Raw genomic sequence first — 22,342 nt, 5'->3', positions numbered from 1 at the left:
CTGTTAAATTGTAAGCTCCTTGAGAAGACGCTGTGGTGCATTCATTACCCAGTGCCAAGTGCAGAGCCTGTCACATAACAGGTACCTAACAAATATTTGTCCAGTGAACAAGCCCTTGTGCAGACTTCTAGTCTGGGGTTTCGTTCGAGTTTTTGATTTTGGGGATCATCTGTTCTGCTTTTCTTCATTTTATGTAGGTCAGGGAACCAATGGCTCGAAGTTAAATGAGTTGCCCACGCTCTGTTCTTTCATTTTTATTCCATTAGTTGAATGTTAGATGATCCCAACAGATTTTCCCAAGTTAGTATGTTCTTTGAAAATATTTTCCTTAATACTTTAAATATCAGATAAGATACTTACCTAGACTCCACACGTTAATTACAAAGAGTTTATTGATGACTGAGTTGAAAAAGTATGGTCTCATCACTGACAGGTTTAGTCTTTGTTTTTGTATTCAGTGTTTGTTTCAGTATTTGTTTTTCTTGGTTTTTTAATATTTGTTGTTTGATGAAAGTATTTAGTAATTTTCATTTCCTTGTGCTCTTGCAAGCTGTATTTCCTTTTGTCGTGAACAGGCCAGTTGCTCTCTTCAGTTCATAATTTCTAAATTTAAAGTCCAATTATAGGCAGTACTGGAGAAGGAGGTGGCAACCGACTCCAGTATTCTTGCCTGGAGGATACCATGGACAGAGGAACTTAGCGGGCTAGAGTCCATAGGGTGCATTGAGTCGGACATGACTGAAATGACTTAGCATGCATGCATGCAGGCGGTGCAGTTTTTATCAATAATCTAGAGTACCTCGTTTTCCTCAGACAGTCTCATAAAACTGCTGCTTGAATTAAAGTTGCAGGTCATTTTGTTCATAGGCCAACTGCTTAGCTTCAATTTCTTAACTAGTTTTCAGGCTGCATTGTCACAAAACATGATAGCTGACAGCAACGGGCCTGCTATCCTTGGGGAAAAATCTAGATATTTAGCAATGAAGTGGTTTCTTGGAATACCTATTGCCCTGAATAGCTGTTAACAGTGTTCTTCATTCACAGTTGAGAGTCTGCATCGGAACATGCATTGTAATATCTTGATTCCCTTTGTGGTATTTAAAGCAGAATCAAGAGAGAGCCACTGGGACAGGATGACCACTATGGCTGAGGGATGAAAGCATGTTCATGTATTTGGGAATGTTTGAGAGAAGGAGGAAAGCATCTTAAAACCAGAAAATTTATATTTGTCTTAGTTTTTAAAATTCTTGTTTTCATTAGAGAGGTTATTTTTTATTTATTTATTTTTAAATTGAAGTATATTTGCTTTATAGAATTTTCTTGTTTTCTGTCAAAGCTCAACATGAATCAGCCATTCACTTCAGTTCAGTCGCTCAGTTGTGTCCGACTCTTTGCAACCCCATGAATCACAGCACGCCAGGCCTCCCTGTCCATCACCAACTCCCGGAGTTCACTCAAACTCATGTCCATGAAGTCGGTAATGCCATCCAGCTATCTCATTCTCTGTCGTCCCCTTCTCCTCCCGCCCCCAGTCCTTCCCAGTATCAGAGTCTTTTCCAGTGAGTCAACTCTTCGCATGAGGTGGCCAAAGTATTGGAGTTTCAGCTTTAGCATCAGTCCTTCCAATGAACACCCAGGATTGATCTCCTTTAGAATGGACTGGTTGGATCTCCTTGCAGTCCAAGGGACTCTCAAGAGTTTTCTCCAGCACCACAGTTCAAAAGCATCAATTCTTCGGCGATCAGCTTTCTTCACAGTCCAACTCTCACATCCATACATGACCACGGGAAAAACCATAGCCTTGACTAGACGGACCTTTGTTGGCAAAGTAATGTCTCTGCTTTTTAATATGCTATCTAGGTTGGTCATAACTTTCCTTCCAAGGAGTAAGCGTCTTTTAATTTCCTGGCTGCAATCAGCATCTGCAGTGATTTTGGAGCCCCAGAAAATAAAGTCTGCCACTGTTTCCACTGTTTCTCCATCTATTTCCCATGAAGTGATGGGACCAGATGCCGTGATCTTTTGTTTTCTGAATGTTGAGCTTCAAACCAACTTTTTCACTCTCCTCTTTCACTTTCATCAAGAGGCTTTTTAGTTCCTCTTCACTTTCTGCCATAAGGGTGGTGTCATCTGCATATCTGAGGTTATTGATATTTCTCCCGGCAATCTTGATTCCAGCCTGTGCTTCTTCCAGCCCAGCATTCCTCATGATGTACTCTGCATAGAAGTTAAATAATCAGGGTGACAGTATACAGCCTTGCCGTACTCCTTTTCCTATTTGGAATCAGTCTGTTGTTCCATGTCCAGTTCTGACTGTTGCTTCCTGACCTGCATACAGGTTTCTCAAGAGTCAGGTCAGGTGGTCTGGTATTCCCATCTCTTTCAGAATTTTCCAGTTTATTGTGATCCACACAGTCAAAGGCTTTGGCATAGTCAATGAAGCAGAAATAGATGTTTTTCTGGAACTCTCTTGCTTTTTCCATATCCAGCGGATGTTGGCAATTTGATCTCTGCCATAAGGTATACATATATCCCCTCCCTTTTGAACCTCCCTCCCGTCTCGCTCCCCATCCCACCCCTCTAGGTTGATACAGCACCCCTGTTTTGAGTTTCCTGAGCCATACAGCAAATTCCCGTTGGCTCTCTGTTTGACATACAGTAATATAAGTTTCCATGTTACTCTCTCCACACAGCTCACCCTCTCCTCCCCTCTCCCCATGTCCATAAGTCTGTTCTCTAGGTCTGTTTCTCCATTGCTGCCCTGTAAATAAATTCTTCAGAACCATTTCTCTAGATTCTGTATATATGCATTAGAATATGATATTTGTCTTTCTCTTTCTGACTTAATTCACTCTGTATAATAGGTTCTAGGTTCATCCACCTCATAAAGAGGTTATTTTGAAGGATGAATGAATATCCTACTTGGTATGGTGCCCTGAGGAGAAATTGAGACGTGTTTTATGGTCTCTTTTTTTTAAAGCTACAATTTTCTGCTCTTTGCCACCTCCCCATAATTTCATTTTTTTATGCAAGATATTGAAATTTGAACTAATTTCCCCATATTCTGTCTTTTGGACTATTTACTTATACCTAAAGTAAATATGTTGTAATCTCTTTTTAATAAATATTAAATATACTACATAAAAAGTTTTAAGTTCATATAGAATAAACAGATTAAGTGACAGCTTTTTAGGTAGTTCTGATATTAGTTCTCTTTATTTTACACAAGTCTTTATTCTTGGTATTTTTGTAGGGAATCAGAGATCTTAATCCATGATTATTACCTCCTTTATTTAAATTAACAAACACTAGTAAAATAAAAATTAAACTGGCCTAGCTTTGTCTTACATAATGTCAGTAGTAATTTTGGGGTATATCAGTTTGCTTTTTTCTCCTGCATCAATTTCTTTTTCTCTCCTTTGTGTTCTTTAAAAGTATTCTGTAAAGAAAATAGAACTCTAATGAGTAATTACATAACTGGCAAGAGCATTTCTTTATATTTAAAATACAGTGATTAGTTAGACATCAGTTTATTTTCTGGTCATTTTTTTTTCCCCTTGTAAGAGTAGTCAGGCAACTAAAGTGATATTTAGAACCTCATTACATTCTGAAATGTTTGTCTGTTAATGTTTACATCGGTGGTCTCAACCTCAGGGCTTCCCTGGTAGCTCAGCTGGTAAAGAGTCTGCCTGCAATGCAGGAGACCCCGGTTTGATTCCTGGGTCAGGAAGACCCACTGGAGAAGGGATAGGTTACCCACTGCAGTATTCTCGGGCTCACTGGTGGCTCATATGGTAAAGAATGTGCCTGTAATGCAGGAGACCTGAGTTGGGAAGATCCCCTGGAGAAGAGAATGGCTACTGACTCCAGTATTCTGGCCTAGAGAATTCCATGGACTGTACAGTCCATGGGGTCATAAAGAGTTGGATATGATGCAGCGACTTTTCACTTTCACTTTTCTCAACCTCTATGTCGGGCAAGGACATTTGTAATTTGAAACAGCCACCTTAACCAAAATTGTCACACACTGTTTTCACCTGGTCTCCCTACTCACAGGTTCATTCCTACTTTACATTCTTAAGGAGGCTTTTTAGTTGCTGGTCTAGACTCTTCTCTATACTTGATCAGAATAGGACCTGGCATGCTTTCTCTTCTAGTGTCACATTGTTTAACAGGCCCATTTCCCATTCTTCTCAAACTCTTCACATAGTACTTTTTCTCAAGCCTGTAGTTTGAACGGTCAATTCACTTCCATGATTTGAGTTTCTTAATCTGTGAAGTAAATTGATTGATAGATTTTTTAAGGCAAGTTCTAGTTCTGAAGGATATTAATTATAATAACACTAACAGTTTGTTATTATTACATTTTATGAAAAGAACTTAAATCTGACTGAAAAGTGAAAGTTAGTTGCACAGTCATGTGACTCTTTGCGATCCCACGGACTGTAGCCCGCTAGGCTCCTCTGTCCATGGAGTTCTCCAGGCAAGTGTACTGGAGTGGGTTGCCACTTCCTTCTCCAAAATCTGACTGAGAAAAGACAAAATCTTAAAGAATCGTATTAGAACAAAGGAATGCTAAACAAACAGAAAGCATGAAGAAATGGAATAGAAGGGGGCAAATAATAAGGGAGTCATATAATATTAGCTAATACTTATGGAACCATATATTACTCTAGTAGGAAACACATCTAAAGAATTTTTCAAGGAATCTCCTAAAACATGCAGAATGATCAGTAACTTAAAAAATGATTGTTACACAGTTTAGTTAAGATCATAGTGTTTAATGACTACTATTCAAATATTTTAGAAGTGTGTATAGTTTGTTTCATCTAATTCCAGAACCTTTCTCTTTAGCTTTTTTCCTGACTCAACATTGCTTCCACCCCCAGATTCGTTACTCAAGGTCTGCTAACCAGTCCTCTGATACCATCCGTACAGGAGAAAATGTTTACCATATAGCATCTGCGCTCTAGTGGTGCTTAGGTTAGCAAGCATCAGCCTGTGCCATATAGACTAGCCATTATTTTATTTATGTATAGGTTCCTCCTGCCTTGTTCCTAAGAAATTTTAAACAACATACTTTACCTCTAAGTCATAAAGAAATCATTTTCACAGTGCACATTGTAACTATGAAGACAGCGACTGTTTTGCTTGTTTGATGTGTTTGGTGCTCCACATAAAATATACAAGGTATAGTGTCTTGGTGATATTCTTACACTGAGAGCTACTGTTTTATCCTAATTTGACATATAATTCATGTCAAAAACACAAGTCGAATTAGTAGTGCACTTATTGTAGTCAGAATACCTTGTATTACAAAAAACAACAGAGTCTTTGGTAAAGAAAGGTTAAAATACTATTATATCTTTGTTTAGCTTATGTTAATGGTATGTGTAACCATCATGAACTATTTTTTCTCATAAGAAAACTGTGGTTTTTTAAGTGCATGGCATTAATTTCCATAACTGTATTCTAATAAAAGCAACTTCTAGAAGTTCACCTCCAGCTTTGCAGAGGGTGGAGGTATTTTCTGTTTATTCTTCACCTTCACTCTAATATTGTTAGGAGCTAAATTGCTTTCTTCTCAAGCATAATGCAGCTTTAAGTATGGGAAAATTTAAAATATGTAAATATACAGGTAGGTGCTAATATGCCAGTATATATACCAGAGGAGTGTTTTTAGTAGAAGAATAATATTTGCTTTATACCGAAAAACTGAAGTCTGAGGTTGAAAATGTATTGACCACATAGCTAGTCAGCAGGGATTATGTAAAGACTTTTCTAGAACTCATTCCATCCTTTCCTCATCCTAATTATCACTGTGGCCCCACCAGCTTCCAGCAGACACCAGCCTAGCCCTTGTGGGCGTTGAGCCGTCAGTGTTGTTGCAGGCCATAGTTTGCAACAGCAGTCTAGCTCTGCCTGGGAGTCTTTACAGATACTTGCTAGACCTATTCTGGGGCTTCCCAGGTGGCACTAGTGGTAAAGAACCCGCCTGCCAATGCAGGAGATGTGAGAGACATGGGTTTGATCCCTGGGTTGGGAAGATCCCCTGGAGAAGGACAAGGCAACCCACTCCAGTATTCTTGCCTGGAGAATCCTATGGACAGAGGAGCCTGGTGGGCTACAGTCCATAGGGTCGAAAAGAGTTGGACACAATTGAAGGGGCTGAAGGGACTTAGCATGTATGTGTCTTGCCTGGAAAATTCTATGGCTGGAGGAGCCTGGTAGGCTGCAGTCCATGGGGTCTCGATGAGTCAGACATGACTGAGCAGCTTCACTTTCACTTTTCACTTTCATGCATTGGAGAAGGAAATGGCAACCTACTCCAGTGTTCTTGCCTGGAGAATCCCAGGGACGGTGGAGCCTGGTGGGCTGCCGTCTGTTGGGTCACACAGAGTTGGACACGACTGAAGCGACTTAGCAGCAGCAGTGTGTATACACACAGGCCTACTCTAGAGCAGGAATATAATTTACTAGTAAGGTAATGGCCTAAATCATTTACTTCCTGACTCAGGGTCTTTTTTACTTCACTTAATGCCTCTAATAATGAGGAGATTTTAATTTAAAAGCGCATTTTCAGTTTTTCATGTTCTCGAGTTAAAAATGTCAATCAGTTTTCCATTTTCCAGAATAAATGTATGTGACTTTGAAACATAAAAAGAGGTTTATTTTTAATGTTTCTTCTTTCTAACTGAGTTTGTTACAAAATTAAACTTTTTCCCCCCTTAAACAAATAGATTTATTTCTGTGAGTAGTAACTTGTGCCCTGTGAACTCCCGCAGACAGGCAGCACCGAGTGGAGAACCTATCACAACTGTTGACTCTCAACCATCTGTATATGTAGGAAGCAACTCCAAAGCCTGAAAACGTGACACTCATGCTTCCCCTTAGCTTCCTGATATGTTTAGGGAAAAATGAACTACTTGCTGCTTAAGAAAAGAACAATGTAAATCAAAAAAACGTATAGGAAATACTGTGAGTGCTCTTAATGGTTATTGTACAGCTTTGGTTTCTCTTTGGTGTAACAGAGGAAGTAGTGCTGGTCCAGGAATCCAGAGACCTAGCTGAGCCTTGGCTCAGCCAGTAGCTGAAAGTCTGTCCTGGGGCAGGCTACTACATCTCTCTTTGAGCCTCAGTAACTGTTCCTTAAACCAGAAAGTTGAACTTCGTGGCCCCCAAGGTTTTACAATATTATGATTCTACTTGTGAGTTTCTCCTTAATATGGCGTAGTTCCTTCTGTAGTATGTCTTTTGTATATTTATGTTGATTTCCTTTGATTTTAGGTATGACGAATGGATTAAAGCAGATAAAATAGTAAGACCTGCTGATAAAAATGTGCCCAAGATAAAACATCGCAAGAAAATAAAGGTAATAAAAGCAAAATATATTTTGCTGTATATTATAGCTCTTAATTAAGGACCTTTCCTCCAGAGTGAGTTGAGAGAGACAGAGTGAGTGCATGTGTGTGTGTGTGTCTGTTAGTAGAGTTGGAAATACTCTCTTGAAATAGCCAGTTTATCAAACACTAGATTTGGGTACAATTAATATTGTCAGCTTATGGAAAGGCATTTTGAAAACAGTACTAAGTGATCTTTGAGGCTTTTTTAGTTCCAACATTGTATAAGTTCACTCACCCAAGATTTCACTTAACCATTTCAGCTGTTTCGTACACCTCTGGTATCCAACTGGGAGCCGTGAAGTAGTGTGTAGCTGGGAACTCTGGGGTTACTGTAATAGCTGTAAACCATTCAGTGGAAGAGAAGAAGGTGCCTGAAGGCACAGGAGTGCCTAGCTGCTGCTCTTTCGTTCTTCATTATCTTTCTGGCACTATAGATAGTGCCTTAGAATGTATTCACAAGACCCCAAGAGGCACACACTGTATAGATATCATGGGGAATCTATTAATAATGCACTTGTATGGAAATTAATGTTAGTTTTGTGTATGATGGAATTAGTCTTGTTCATTCTAAGATTAAATCTTTTTAATGTTTTATTAGAAAGCAGACCATTAACTAGGTTTTAGAGTATTTTTTGTCTCTTAATGGCTTTTTACTACTTTGAATGGTATATATAGTTGAAGTGTTTAATAATCCTCCTGAAATTCAATTTTCATTTTAAAAGTGAGGTGCTATTTACTTTCTGGCTAAATGATACCTTCGTAGCCCTCCGTACAAAATTTTTCCCCTAAAGTGATTATTCTTTTCTCATGATGAAACTGGTTCATATTTTTAAAGTTTTGGTTTGGCAACTCAGTAGCTACAACTTAGGACAATCTTGGTCTTTATTGGGAAGTGTGGAAGTCATGCTATTGCTCCTAAGCTACTAGAAGAATTGTGTGGCAGTAAGAAGCCTGGTTCTTCGCACAGAGCAAGTTTTAGGAGTTGTATTTCTCAGGTAGAGGATAGGGTAGGGGTAGGAGAAGCAATATTAGAATATTACTTGGGGAATTTTTTCTGAATATTTGTTTATATCTCAGTTTAGTTCTAGGCGACTCCCAGACATTTAAAATTGTTGGTCATAAGGGAATAGGCATGTGAATTTTGGAAAAGTTTCCTAGAAATTATTTTATAATAGATAATCCCTTGATCTCCTCTAAATCTGAGAACCACTGTTTTCAAGGCTGTCCTCTGACAGCCATTAAAAGCCATATTTGAACTTTGCATGGCCTAGACTATTTCTGCCTTCAGACTGCATGATATATTATGATCTCTGGTGTAAAGTGATGGAAAGGCTGGCAAGACTAGGACAATGAGAGCAGCACTAATCATTGATGAGCTTTGGTACACTGAGAAGGCTCATCCAGAATCTTCAGCTCAGGTGTGCTAAGTTAGTGGCTCTCACACTGAAGCATGCGTCACAGTCACCTGGAGAACTTGGTGAAACTCAGATTGCTAGTTCCCATCCCCAGTGATTCTGATTCACTGGATCTGAGTCTGGTTCGAGGAGTTTTCACTTAAATTGCCAGGAGGTGCTAAGGTCTCAGGGCCCATGGTCCATACTTAGAGAACCACTATACTAAACAGAATTAACTTCTATGTATCCAGAATGATACTAGCTGTGTACCATTTATGGGAGAACTGTGAAAATAGTCACTCAGCAATCTATAGAAGTTTCCAGGAAATACATTATTAGCCCCTGCCCATCTATTCATAAATAGAGAATTTGGGAAATTTTCTCATTTTATCACGAAACGTTAATTTATCAATGATGCAGGAAGGATGTCCCACTGACTTGACTTTATAGCAAGTCATTTGTTTCTTTCCAGTTATCAACTGAAGATAACTGAAATTTTATCATTCCCAACCCTCATTTTATATTGAGAATCTTCCAGGTTTTAAAACTACCAGATTGAAATTGTGTTTCTTTTTTTAACAATGAATATTTAAGCCTATTGTGATTTCATTTTCATAGAATTTATGACACCAATTATTAGCAGTATGGAGGTTTGATTTTCCTAATTGCCTATCTGATTGCTAGTTTATTTCCATTATTAAAATATAAATACTAGAAACTTTATTTCTCATTCTATAATATTTATTAGATAAGTTTGAAAAAACATCTCTGACTGTTTTGTGGGACTTTATATTCTTTTTATGTTTTTTAGTAATGTAGTCTATAGCTTTGAGTTAAAAATGAGTTTTAGCATTGTTACTAATGAATGCTTCATAATAAATTATGACTAACATAGGATACCTTTTTTTCCTTAACTTAGAATAAATTAGACAAAGAAAAAGACAAAGATGAAAAATACTCTCCTAAAAACTGTAAACTCCGGCGCCTGTCAAAATCGCCATTTCAGACAAATCCATCTCCTGAAATGGTATCCAAATTGGATCTTACTGATGCCAAGAACTCTGATACAGCTCACATTAAATCCATAGAAATCACTTCTATCCTTAATGGACTTCAAGGTAAACATAACGAGCATCCTGTTGCATGCAAGTATTTGTTTTAAATGTTTTTGTTTTAATTTTTATAAATCAAATGCTATAAAGGTAATTCAGTGACATTATCACGTTCTCTTAGTTGAACCATAACTTTGTTGACTCTGTTGAAATCAGCTATTGATTTTACTTTTTTTTACAACTATATTAAACCTGTATATACTCCTAAGAGAATATCATTTACTTTTTTTTAAAACTGCGGCAAGCATAAACCTAACTGTAAAAAAAGACAGTATTTCCACTTTAATGAAGGCTCAGCTGAATAGAGTTTCCAGGTCATATTCAGCTTCTTTGTGAGTCTACAAAGACCTCTGTAAGGAAATTCAGTGGGGCAAGGTTATTAGGGCCTTCTAGGGAACATCTCATTCTCTGTCGTCCCCTTCTCCTCCCGCACCCAATCCTTCCCAGCATCAGAGTCTTTTCCAGTGAGTCAACTCTTTGCCTGAGGTGGCCAAAGTATTGAAATTTCAGCTTTAGCATCAGTCCTTCCAATGAACACCCAGGATTGATCTCCTTTAGAATGGACTGGTTGGATCTCCTTGCAGTCCAGGGTACTCTCAAGAGTCTTCTCCAGCACCACAGTTCAAAAGCCTCAATTCTTCGCAGTCAGCTTTCTTCACAGTCCAACTCTCACATCCATACATGACCACTGGAAAAACCATAGCCTTGACTAGACGGACCTTTGTTGGCGGGAGTTGGTGATGGACACGGAGGCCTGGTGTGCTGTGATTTATGGGGTCGCAAAGAGTCGGTCACGACTGAGCGACTGAACTGAACTGAACTGAGGAAACATCAGGGCTCTCAGGAATATCTGACATAATCTCAGTGGATGACCAAAAGAATTATGCTCAGTGCTACTGATAAGGTCAGTTTTCATTCCAATCCCAAAGAATGCTCGAACTACCTCACAGTTGCACTCATCTCACACGCTAGTAAAGTCATGCTCAAAATTCTCCAAGCCAGGCTTCAGCAATATGTGAACCGTGAACTTCCAGATGTTCAATTCGGCTTTAGAAAAGGCAGAGGAACCAGAGATCAAATTGCCAATATCCGCTGGATCATGTAAAAAGCAAGAGAGTTCCAGAAAAACATCCATTTCTGCTTCATTGACTATGCCAAAGCCTTTGACTGTGTGGATCACAATAAACTGTGGAAAATTCTGAAAGAGATGGGAATACCAGACCACCTGACATGCCTCTTGAAAAACCTGTATGCAGGTCAGGAAGCAACAGTCAGAACTGGACATGGAACAACAGACTGGTTCCAAAGAGGAAAAGTAGTACATCAAGGCTGTATATTGTCACCCTGCTTATTTAACTTACATGCAGAGTACATCATGAGGAACGCTGGGCTGGAAGAAGCACACGCTGGAATCAGGATTGCCGGGAGAAATATCAATAACCTCAGATATGCAGATGACACCACCCTTATGGCAGAAAGTGAAGAGGAACTAAAAAGCCTCTTGATGAAAGTGAAAGAGGAGAGTGAAAAAGTTGGTTTGAAGCTCAACATTCAGAAAACAAAGATCATGGCATCTAGTCCCATCACTTCATGGGAAATAGATGGAGAAACAGTGGAAACAGTGGCAGACTTTATTTTTTTGGGCTCCAAAATCACTGTAGATGCTGATTGCAGCCATGAAATTAAAAGACTCTTGCTCCTTGGAAGGAAAGTTATGACCAACCTAGATAGCATATTAAAAAGCAGAGACATTACTTTGCCAACAAAGGTCCGTCTAGTCAAGGCTATGGTTTTTCCCGTGGTCATGTATGGATGTGAGAGTTGGACTGTGAAGAAAGCTGATCGCCGAAGAATTGATGCTTTTGAACTGTGGTGCTGGAGAAAACTCTTGAGAGTCCCTTGGACTGCAAGGAGATCCAACCAGTCCATTCTAAAGGAGATCAATCCTGGGTGTTCATTGGAAGGACTGATGCTAAAGCTGAAACTCCAATACTTTGGCCACCTCATGTGAAGAGCTGACTCACTGGAAAAGACTCTGATGCTGGGAAGGATTAGGGGCGGGAGGAGAAGGGGACGATAGAGAATGAGATGGCTGGATGGCATCACCGACTCGATAGACATTGAGTTTGAGTGAACTCCGGGAGTTGGTGATGGACAGGGAGGCCTGGTGTGCTGTGATTCATGGGGTCGCAAAGAGTTGGACAGGACTGAGCTAAACTTATAATAAGGCGCTCTTGATGTTCTGCTTCTAGACTGCCCAAATACACCCCGAGTTTTCATGGGTAAGTCAAAACAAAATGTTTCTGCTGGGTAAAATGATGTCATTGCCTGATCCAGGTAATGGCACACAAGACATTGAGCAGAGAGCTGAAATTTTATCACCAAATGGTTGGAACAAGCTAATATACATAGAAAGAATCTAATTGATGGCAAGAGGCATTTTGATGATGATAGAAGTCTTATGAGTTCCTTTGGAAATAACAGCATATGGGTCTGGACTGATTTCCTTCTATGTCTGGTGCATAGTTCTCTTCCTGGGAACTTTATAGAGCTCTCTCTTCAAAGTAGTCCCTAAAATTTTTTTCTTTTGGGTATCTGATTTTTTAAAATATCTTCTTTGGTATACTCACTGTGATGGAGCACATTCTCCATTCTCTAATAGATGTTAAGAACAAGTGAGTAAGAGGGAAGATAAATTTTTAGAGACTGTCCATGTTTGAAAACATTATTTATGGTCTAGCAGGGTTGGAAGTTTTTCCTTAATTATTTTATTGGCATTGTTCGGCTGTATTTTTCCTTCAGCGTTTTCTGTGAAGTCCAGAGCTCTTGTCCCTGATTCTTTGTGGGTGACTTGTTTTATGGCTTGTTTTTTGCCTTCCATTTCTCTGAAATCTTGAATCTTTGTTTTTAATGTGTTCAAATTGCACAGAGATTATCCCTTTTGTGGATGTATTTTCATCTCTTGTGTACTTGCAAAGCTGCTTCATTCTAGAAACTTGTATCTTTCTATTCTGGACAGTTTTCTTGAAATATTTTGTTGATTTTTCTCCTCTACACTTACATATTCTTTCCTCTACCCTTGTCTCCCCCCGTCTCTCTTTTGAACCGTGCCATTATATTAATATTGAACCTTCTGCAGTATACTCTAATATAGTTATCTTTTCTCAGAGACACATTATTGATTGTTTTGTCGTCGTCTTCTAATTTCTTAGAAATTTTCTTGATTTTATCTTTTAATCCTTTTGCTGTTTAGTACTGTAGTGCTTATTGACAGCTGTAATGTTTTTACTTTTTAAGAACTCTTTGTTTTCTGCATGTTTCATATAATTCTGTTGTTATAAAATGGGTGGGTGCAATATCTTATTTCTGATTTCATTCTTTTTTAATTGTAGTAGAGTTGATTAACAATGTTGTGTTAGTTTCTGGTGTATAGCAAAGTGGTTCAGTTATATATGTAGTGTCTTTTTTCGTATTCTTTTCCTTTGTGGTTTATTACAAGATTTTGAATATAATTCCCTGTGTTATACAGGACCTCATTGTTTATTTTACACATAGTAGTTTGTATATGCTAATCCCAAACCCCTAATTTACCCGCTCCACTCCTTTTCCCCTTTGTTAATCATAAGTTTGTTTTCTATGTCTTCAAGTCTGTTTCTTTTTCATAAATAATTTACTTGTGTCATAGTTTAGATTCCACATGTAAGTGATGAAATATGGTATTTGTCTTTCTCTTATTTAACTTCATTTAGTGTGATAATCTCTAGATCCATCCATGTTGCTTCAAATGGCATTGTTTCCTTCTTTTATATGGCTGAATAGTATCTCATTTTATATATGTACCACATCTTATTTATCCATTTATCTGTCAATGGCCATTTAGGGTTGCTTCCATGTCTTGGCTATTATAAATACTGCTGCTGTGAACACTGGGATACATGGATCTTTTTAAATTATAGTTTTCTCCAGATGTCCCAGGAGTGGGATTGTTGGATCATACAGCAAGAAAGATTAAAAACTCTGTTCTTAGCTTCTTTAAGGAACCTACATACTCTTTTCCATAGTGGCCACACCAGTTTACTTTCCCATCAGCAGTGTGTGAGGGTTCTCTTTTCTCCACACCTTCTCCAGCATTTGTTATTAGCAAACTTTTTAATGATGGCCATTCTGACTGGTGCCTCATTGTAGTTTTGGTTTGCATTTCTCTGATACTTAGTGATGTTGAGCATCTTTTCATGGGCCTGTTGGCCATCTGTTTGTCTGCTTTAGAGACAGGTCTAGGTCTTCTGCCCATTTTTCAGTTTGGTTGTTTGTTCTTTTGTTGTTGAGTTGTATGAGCAATTTGTATATTTTGGAAATTAAGCCTTGTCGTTTGCATTGTTTGCAAATATCTTCTCTCAGTCCATAGGTTGTGATTGCCTTTGTAGTGCAAAATCTTAACTAATTTGATTAGGTCTCATTTGTTTATTTTTGCTTTTATTTCTATTGCCTTGGGAGATGAACCTAAGAAAATATTGGTACAATTTATGTCAGAGAATGTTTTGTCTGTGATCTCTTCTAGGAGTTTTAGGGTGTCATGTTTTAAACTTAATTCTGAAGTGTTTTGAGTATATTTTTGTGTGTGGGTGTGTTCTGACTTCATTGATTTACATTTAGCAGTCCAGCTTTTCCAACACCACTTATATACAAAGTGTGGCAGAAGGGGATAGAGGTATTAATAAGAGAATTCTCATTGCTTATATATGTCAACAAATAGTATATTATTAAGAGATGATGATAGTGACTATGAATGGAAATAGTTATAAGATTTTGGAAGCTAGGGAAGGAAGAAAAGAGGAGCTGTTGGTGTTTTGTTATGAGAGTAAATTAGTTTTCACTGTGTATATGTATTACTTGATCCTTCATTGATCACAGCCTTACCATGGTGAAGGGGCTTGCATAACTCAGTGTAGCCATGAGCCATGCTGTGTAGGGTCATCCAAGATGGACGGGTCATAGTAGAGACTTCTGAAAAAATGTGGTCCACTGAAGGAGAGAATGGCAAACCACTCCAGTACTCTTCCCATGAACGGTATGAAAAGGCAAAAAGATATGACACCTGAAGATGAGCCACCCAGATCAGAAAGTGTCCAATATGCTATTAGGGAAGAGCAGACGGCAATTATTAGTAGCTTCAGAAAGAATGAAGCAGCTATGCCGAAGTGGAAATGACATTCCATTGTGGATGTGTCTGGTGTGAAAATAAAGTCCAGTGCTGTGCAGAACAATATGAAATAGGAACCCAGAATGTTAGGTCCATGAATCAAGGTAAATTGGATGTGGTGAAGAAGGAGATGGCAAGAGTGAACATTGACATCTTAGGAATCAGTGAACTAAAATGGACAGGAATGGGCGAATTTAATTCAGATGACCTATTATATCTACTACTGTGGGCAAGAATCCCTTAGAAGAAATGGAGTAGCCCTGATATTCAACAGAAGAGTCTGAAATGCAGTACTTGGGTACAGTCTCAAAAACGACAGAATGATATCAATTCGTTTCCAAGGCAAACCATTCAACATCACAGTAATCAAGTGTATGCCCCAACCACTAATGCTAAAGTGGCTGAAGTTGACTGATTTATGAAGACCTATCATGAGGAACGCTGGGCTGGAAGAAGCACAAGCTGGAATCAAGATTGCTGGGAGAAATATCAATAACCTCAGATATGCAGATGACACTACCCTTATGGCAGAAAGTGAAGAGGAACTCAAAAGCCTCTTGATGAAAGTGAAAGAGGAGAGTGAAAAGGTTGGCTTGAAGCTCAACATTCAGAAAACAAAGATCATGGCATCTGGTCCCATCACTTCATGGGAAATAGATGGAAAAACAGTGGAAACAGTGTCAGACTTCGTTTTTTTGGGCTCCAAAATCACTGCAGATGCTGATTGCAGCCATGAAATTAAAAGACGCTTGCTCCTTGGAAGGAAAGTTATGACCAACCTTGATAGTATATTAAAAAGCAGAGACATTACTTTGCCGACCAAGGTCCGTCTAGTCAAGGCAATGGTTTTTCCCGTGGTCATGTATGGATGTGAGAGTTGGACTGTGAAGAAAGCTGATCGCCGAAGAATCGATGCTTTTGAACTGTGGTGTTGGAGAAGACTCTTGAGAGTCCCTTATACTGCAAGGAGATCCAACCAGTCCATTCTAAAGGAGATCAATCCTGGATGTTCATTGGAGGGACTGATGCTGAGGCTGAAACTCCAATACTTTGGCCACCTCATGAGACGAGTTGACTCACTGGAAAAGACTCTGATGCTGGGAAAGGTTGGGGGCGGGAGGAGAAGGGGACGACGGAGAATGAGATGGCTGGATGGCATCACCGACTCTGTGGACATGAGTTTGAGTGTACTCCGGGAGTTGGTGATGGACAGGGAGGCCTGGCGTGCTGTGATTCATGGGGTCGCGGAGAGTCGGACACGACTGAGCGACTGAACTGAACTGAACTGACAAGACCTTTTAGAACTAACACCAAAAAAGAAAAAATTTCCTTTTCATCATAGGGGTTTGGAATGCAAAAGTAGTAGGAAGTCACGGGATACCTGGAGTAACAGACAAGTTTGGCCTTGGAGTACAAAATGAAGCAGGGCAAAGGCTAACAGAGTCTTGTCAAGAAAACACTCTGGTAATAGCAAACACAGTTTTCCAACAACACAAGAGATGACTCTGTACATCGATGTCCCCAGATGGTCAATACCGAAATCAAATAGATTATATTCTTTGCAGCCAAAGATGGAGAAACTCTATACAGTCAGCAAAAACGACACCCGGAGCTGACTGTAGCTCAGATCATGAGCTTCTTATTGCAAAATTGAGACTTAAATTTAAGAAAGTAGGGAAAACCGGTAGGCCATTCAGGTATGCTCTAAATCAAATCCCTTATGATTATACAGTGGAGGTGATGAATAGATTTAAGGGATTAGATCTTGTAGACAGAGTGCCTGATGAACTATGGATGGAGATTTGTAACGGTTGTATGGGAGGCAGTGACCAGAACCATCCCCAAGAAAAGAAATGCAAGAAGCAAAGTGGTTGTCTGAGGAGGCTTTACAAATAGCTGAGAAAAGAAGACAAGTGAAAGGCAAGGGAGAATGGGAAAGATACACTCAACTGAATGCAGAGTTTCAAAGAATAGCAAGGAGAGATAAGACAGTCTTCCTCAGTGATCAGTGCAAAGAAATAGAGGAATACAATTGAATGGGAATGACTAGAGATCTCTTCAAGAAAACTGGAAATAGCCAGGGAACACTTCATGCAAGAATTGGCATGATAAAGGAGAGAAATGGTAAGGACCTAATAGAAGAAGAAGAGATTAAGAAAGGTGGCAAGAATATCCAGAACTGTACAAAAAAGTCTTAATGGCCTGGATAGCCATGATGGTATAATCACTCACCTAGAACCATACATCCTGGAGAGTGAAGTCAAGTGGGTTTTAGGAAGCATTATTATGGAAAAAGCTAGTGTAGGAGATGGAATTCCACCTGAACTATCAAATCTAAAAGATGATGCTGTTAAAGTGCTACATTCAGTATGTCAGCAAATTTGGAAAACTCACCAGTGGCCACAGGATTAGAAAAGGTCAGTATTTATTCCAGTCTCAAAGAAAGGCAATGCCATGGAATGTTTCAACTACTGTACTTGTTTCACATGCTAATAAAGATTGTGTTCAAAATCCTTCAAGCTAGGCTTTAATAGTACATGAACTTCCAAATGTACAAGCTGGGTTTAGAAAAGGCAGAGTAACCAGAGATCAAATAACCAACATTTACTGGCTCATAAGGAAAGTGAGGGAATTCCAGAAAAATATCTACTTCTTCTTTGACTATGCTGAAGCCTTTGACTGTATGGATCATAACAAACTGTGAAAAATTCTTAAGAGAGATGAGAATACAGGACTACCTTACCTGCCTCTTGAGAAACCTGTATGCAGGTCGTGAAGCAACAGTTAGAACCGGACATGAAAAACAGACTGATTCAAAATGGGGAAAGAAGTTTGACAAGGCTGCATATTGTCACCCTGCTTATTGAACTTCTGTGCAGAGTGTATGCTAAGTCACTTCAGCCGTGTCCAACTCTGAGACCCTATGCACTGTAGTCTGCCAGGCTCCTCTGTCCATGGCATTCTCTAGGCAAGAATACTGGATTGGGTTGCCATTCCCTCTTACAGGGGATCTTCCCAACCCAGGGATTGAACCCATGTCTGTTTCATTTCTTGCATTGGCAGACAGGTTCTTTACCACTCGTGCCACCTGGGAAGCCCTTTATACAGAGTACATCATGTGAAATGCTAAGCTGGGTGAATCACAAGCTGGAATCAAGATTGCTGGGAGAAATATCAACAACCTCAAATATACAGATAATTCCACTCTAACGGTAGAAAGTGAAGAGAAACTAAAAGGCTTCTTGTTGAACATGAAAGAGGAGAGTGAAAAAACTGGCTTAAAACTCAACATTCAAAAAATGAAGGTCATGGGATCTGATCCCATCTCTTCATGACTAATAGATAGAGAAAAAGTGGAAACCAATAGATTTTATTTTCTTGGGCTCCAAAATCACTGCAGATGTTGACTGCAGCCATGAAATTAAAAGATGCTTGCTCCTTGATAGAAAAGCTATGACAAACCTAGACAGCATTATTAAAAAACAGAGACATCCCTTTGCTGACTAAGTCAGCAAAGTCAGCATATAGTCAAAGCTGTGGTTTTTCCAGTAGTCATGTATGGATGTGAAAGTTGGATCATGAAAGTCTGAGTGCCAAAGAATCGATGCTTTCAAATTGTGGTGCTGGAGAAGACTCTTGAGAGCCCGTTGGACAGCAAGGAGATCAAACCAGTCAATCCTAAAGGAGGAAATCAACCCTAAATATTCACTGGCGGGACTGATACTGAAGCTGAAGCTCCAGTACTGTGGTCACATGATTCAAAGAGCCAACTTTTGGAAAAGATAGAAGGCAAAAGGAGAAAGAGGGTGCAGAGGATGAGATGGTTAGATAGCATCACCAACTCAATGAACATGAATTTAAGCAAACTACAGGAGATAGTGAAGTACAGGGAAACTTGGTGTGCCACACTCCATATGTTCACAAAGAGTCGTATACAACTTAGTGACTGAAAAGCAACAGTGTATTTCTTGGAAATTTCAAATATTCAGTTATTTAGGAACACATTGAAAAGATTTTTTAACCATCTTAATTGTATCAGTTCTTTTTTACATTTAACAAACTTAGCTAAAGGATACATATGGATATCTCAGGTAGAGTGTAGTATAGTTAAGCTCTAAATTCTGGAATCAGATGACTGAGATTTAGATTTGATCTTTATTTATTTTAGCTCTGGGGTGGTTTACTAATCTCTCTAAATCCTAGTATCTTAAAGTATAAAATGAGGCTCATAATAGATGCTCTTAGGATTGTTAGATTGAATGAGATGATCTGCACAAACCATTTCATAGTACTTGGTATATAACAGTTTATCAGTAAACGTTATATTAAAGGCATAATAAAAGCTATTATTATTATACTTTGCTAAATTGAACATTTAAGGAGTAAATTGTATAGATATGTTTGTATATTTCTCCCAGTAATAAAGATTGCTGGGAGAAATATCAATAACCTCAGATATGCAGATGACACCACCCTTATGGCAGAAAGTGAAGAAGAGCTAAAGAGCCTCTTGATGAAAGGGAAAGACGAGAGTGAAAAAGTTGGTTTAAAGCTCAGCATTCAGAAAACTAAGATCATGGCATCTGGTCTCATCACTTCATGGGAAATAGATGGGGAAACATCTTTTTCAGTGGCAGACTTTATTTTTTTGGGCTCCATTATCACTGCAGATGGTGATTGCAGCCATGAAATTTAAAGACGCTTACTCCTTGGAAGAAAAGCTATGACCAACCTAGACAGCATATTAAAAAGCAGAGACATTACTTTGCCAGCAAAGTTCCGTCTAGTTAAGGCTATGGTTTTTCCAGTGGTCATGTATGGATGTGAGAATTGGACTACAAAAGAAAGCTGATTGCCGAAGAATTGATGCTTTTGAACTGTGGTGTTGCAGAAGACTCTTGAGAGTCCCTTCGAGTACAAGGCGATCCAACCTTTCCATCCTAAAGGAAAACAGTCCTGAATATTCATTGGAAGGACTGATATTGAAGCTTTGGCCACGTCATGCGAAGAACTGACTTATTTGAGAAGACCCTGATGCTGGAAAAGATTGAAGGCAGGAGAAAGGGATGACAGGATGAGATGGTTGGATGGCACCATCAACTCAATGGACATGTGTTTGAGTGAACCCCGGGAGTTGGTGATGGACAGGGCGGCCTGGCGTGCTGCAGTCCATGGGGTTGCAAAAACACGACTGAGTGACTGAACTGAACTGATGTTTGTATAAAGTTAATTGTGGTGTTCTTTAAAGCATCTGTGGTAGAAATACATTGCTTAGAAAATTTTTGAGTTGTCATTTCTATATTGAAAGTGACGACTACGCTACTATAAGAATATACACTCTGGAGTTTGAACATCCTAGAACTACATCCTGACTGCACTGTGTTCTGCTCATAAATTTGGAGAAGATTCTTTCTTTTTTATAATCTGCTTTATTGAGGTATGATTTACAAACGATGAAAGGCACGAGTTTTATGTTTACAGTATGATGAGTTTTGGCGAAAGTATACAGTAGTGTCACTTCCACTGTAGTCATTATATATAACATTTCCATCACTGGGTGAATGTCTTCTCTCTGAAGCTCAGTTTCCTCAGTTGTAAAATGAGGATAAAACCTAGCAACCTGGAGTGGTTATAAACATAAGAGCTAATACTTGTTTATATTCCTGGGCCCAGAGAAGACATCGCTGGTATTCCTGTCATACTCATTGTTTTTTCTTTTTTTTCTAGCTTCTGAAAGTTCTGCTGAAGACAGTGAGCAAGAGGATGAAACGAGTGTTCAAGACTTAGATAACCATGGCAAAGAAGAATCTAAGATTGATCATTTGACTCACAACAGAAATGACCTTACATCCAAAGAGGAACAGAATAGTTCATCTTTGCTTGAAGAAAACAAAGTCCACGCAGATTTGGTAATAGCCAAACCCTTGTCGAAATCTCCAGAAAGCTTAAGGAAAGATATGGAAGCATTATCTGAAGATACTGACTATGAAGAAGAAGATGAAGTCACAAAAAAGAGAAAGGATGTTAAAAAGGACACTGCTGATAAATCTTCAAAGCCACCAGTGAAACGTGGTAAGAGGAGGTACTGCAATACTGAGGAGTGTTTAAAAAGTGGCTCCCCCAGTAAAAAGGAGGATAAGGCCAAGAACAAAGACGCCCTTTGCATAGAAAACAGTAGCAACAGCTCCTCAGATGAGGACGAAGAAGAAAAGTCCAAAGCCAAGGTGACACCGACTAAGAAATACAATGGTTTGGAGGAGAAAAGAAAGTCTCTACGGACAACTGGTTTCTATTCAGGATTTTCAGAAGTGGCCGAGAAAAGGATAAAACTTTTAAATAACTCTGATGAAAGACTTCAGAACAGCAGAGCAAAAGATCGAAAAGATGTCTGGTCAAGTATTCAGGGTCAGTGGCCTAAGAAAACGCTGAAGGAGCTTTTCTCAGACTCTGACACTGAGGCCGCCGCCTCCCCACCCCATCCTGCCCCAGAAGAGGGGCCGGCTGAGGGGTCCCTGCAGACTGTGGCTGAGGAGGAGAGCTGCTCCCCCAACACCGATCTGGCCGCCCCGCCCTTGGCCGGTGCAGAGGGCAAACCCACTGAGGAGAAGCCAGCAGAGGTCAGTGATAAAAAATCGGAATTTCCAAGCAGTGGCAGCAATTCAGTGCTCAATACCCCTCCCACGACACCCGAGTCCCCTTCCTCAGTCACCGTGACGGAAGCCAGTCGGCAGCCACCTTCTGTAACAGTGTCAGAGCCGCTGGCCCCAAACCACGAAGAAGTCCGCAGCATCAAGAGTGAGACCGACAGCACAATTGAAGTGGACAGTGTAGCTGGGGAGCTCCAGGAGCTGCAGTCGGAAGGGAACAGCTCGCCCACAGGCTTTGATGCCAGTGTGAGCTCTAGCAGCAGCAATCAGCCTGAGGCAGAGCATCCCGAGAAAGGTGAGGCCATAGGCCCCAGTGTCATGGTTTAAGATTTTTTTCTCCCCTTACGGTTTCAGGGGTTTCATGTCCCTCATTACAACTTGAGGTGTTTATGTGGAATACTTGTGTGAACCGGGTAAAAATGGCAATGTGCAAGGTAATTTGGGTAATGGAGGGTGGGATGCGTTTAACAGCTTGAGAATTGAGTGTTTTTTTCACTTCAACCACCTGTGACGTTTCACAGTGGACCAGATCATGTGCTATTTAATAGAAAATGCACCCAGGCCCAAATCCAGACCTGTTTGAAAA

The 22,342-nt window shown here is 39.6% G+C and overlaps 1 protein-coding gene across 6 annotated transcripts in view; it reads left to right on the top strand.

Moving 5' to 3' along the window:
- ARID4B (AT-rich interaction domain 4B) overlaps positions 1 to 22,342 on the top strand; it is a 145,360-nt gene that overhangs the window by 111,265 nt on the left and 11,753 nt on the right. For all 6 annotated transcript variants that reach the window (XR_016038726.1, XM_055425776.2, XM_055425779.2 and 3 more), the window contains 3 exons: positions 7,288 to 7,372; positions 9,717 to 9,915; positions 20,837 to 22,051. Coding sequence is in view for 5 of the 6 variants with exons in the window: in XM_055425776.2 (XP_055281751.2) it covers positions 7,288 to 7,372; positions 9,717 to 9,915; positions 20,837 to 22,051 (1,499 nt within the window). In the remaining variant the exon portion in view is untranslated. The remainder of the gene's footprint in view (positions 1 to 7,287; positions 7,373 to 9,716; positions 9,916 to 20,836; positions 22,052 to 22,342) is intronic.

Source organism: Moschus berezovskii, chromosome 12 (genome assembly GCF_049115385.1).
Source record: "Moschus berezovskii isolate FMDL1 chromosome 12, NW_MosBer_1.0, whole genome shotgun sequence".
Lineage (NCBI taxonomy): Eukaryota > Metazoa > Chordata > Mammalia > Artiodactyla > Moschidae > Moschus > Moschus berezovskii.
The sequence above is the reverse complement of the archived record's forward strand: the minus strand, read 5'-3'. Positions and strand labels throughout refer to the sequence as shown.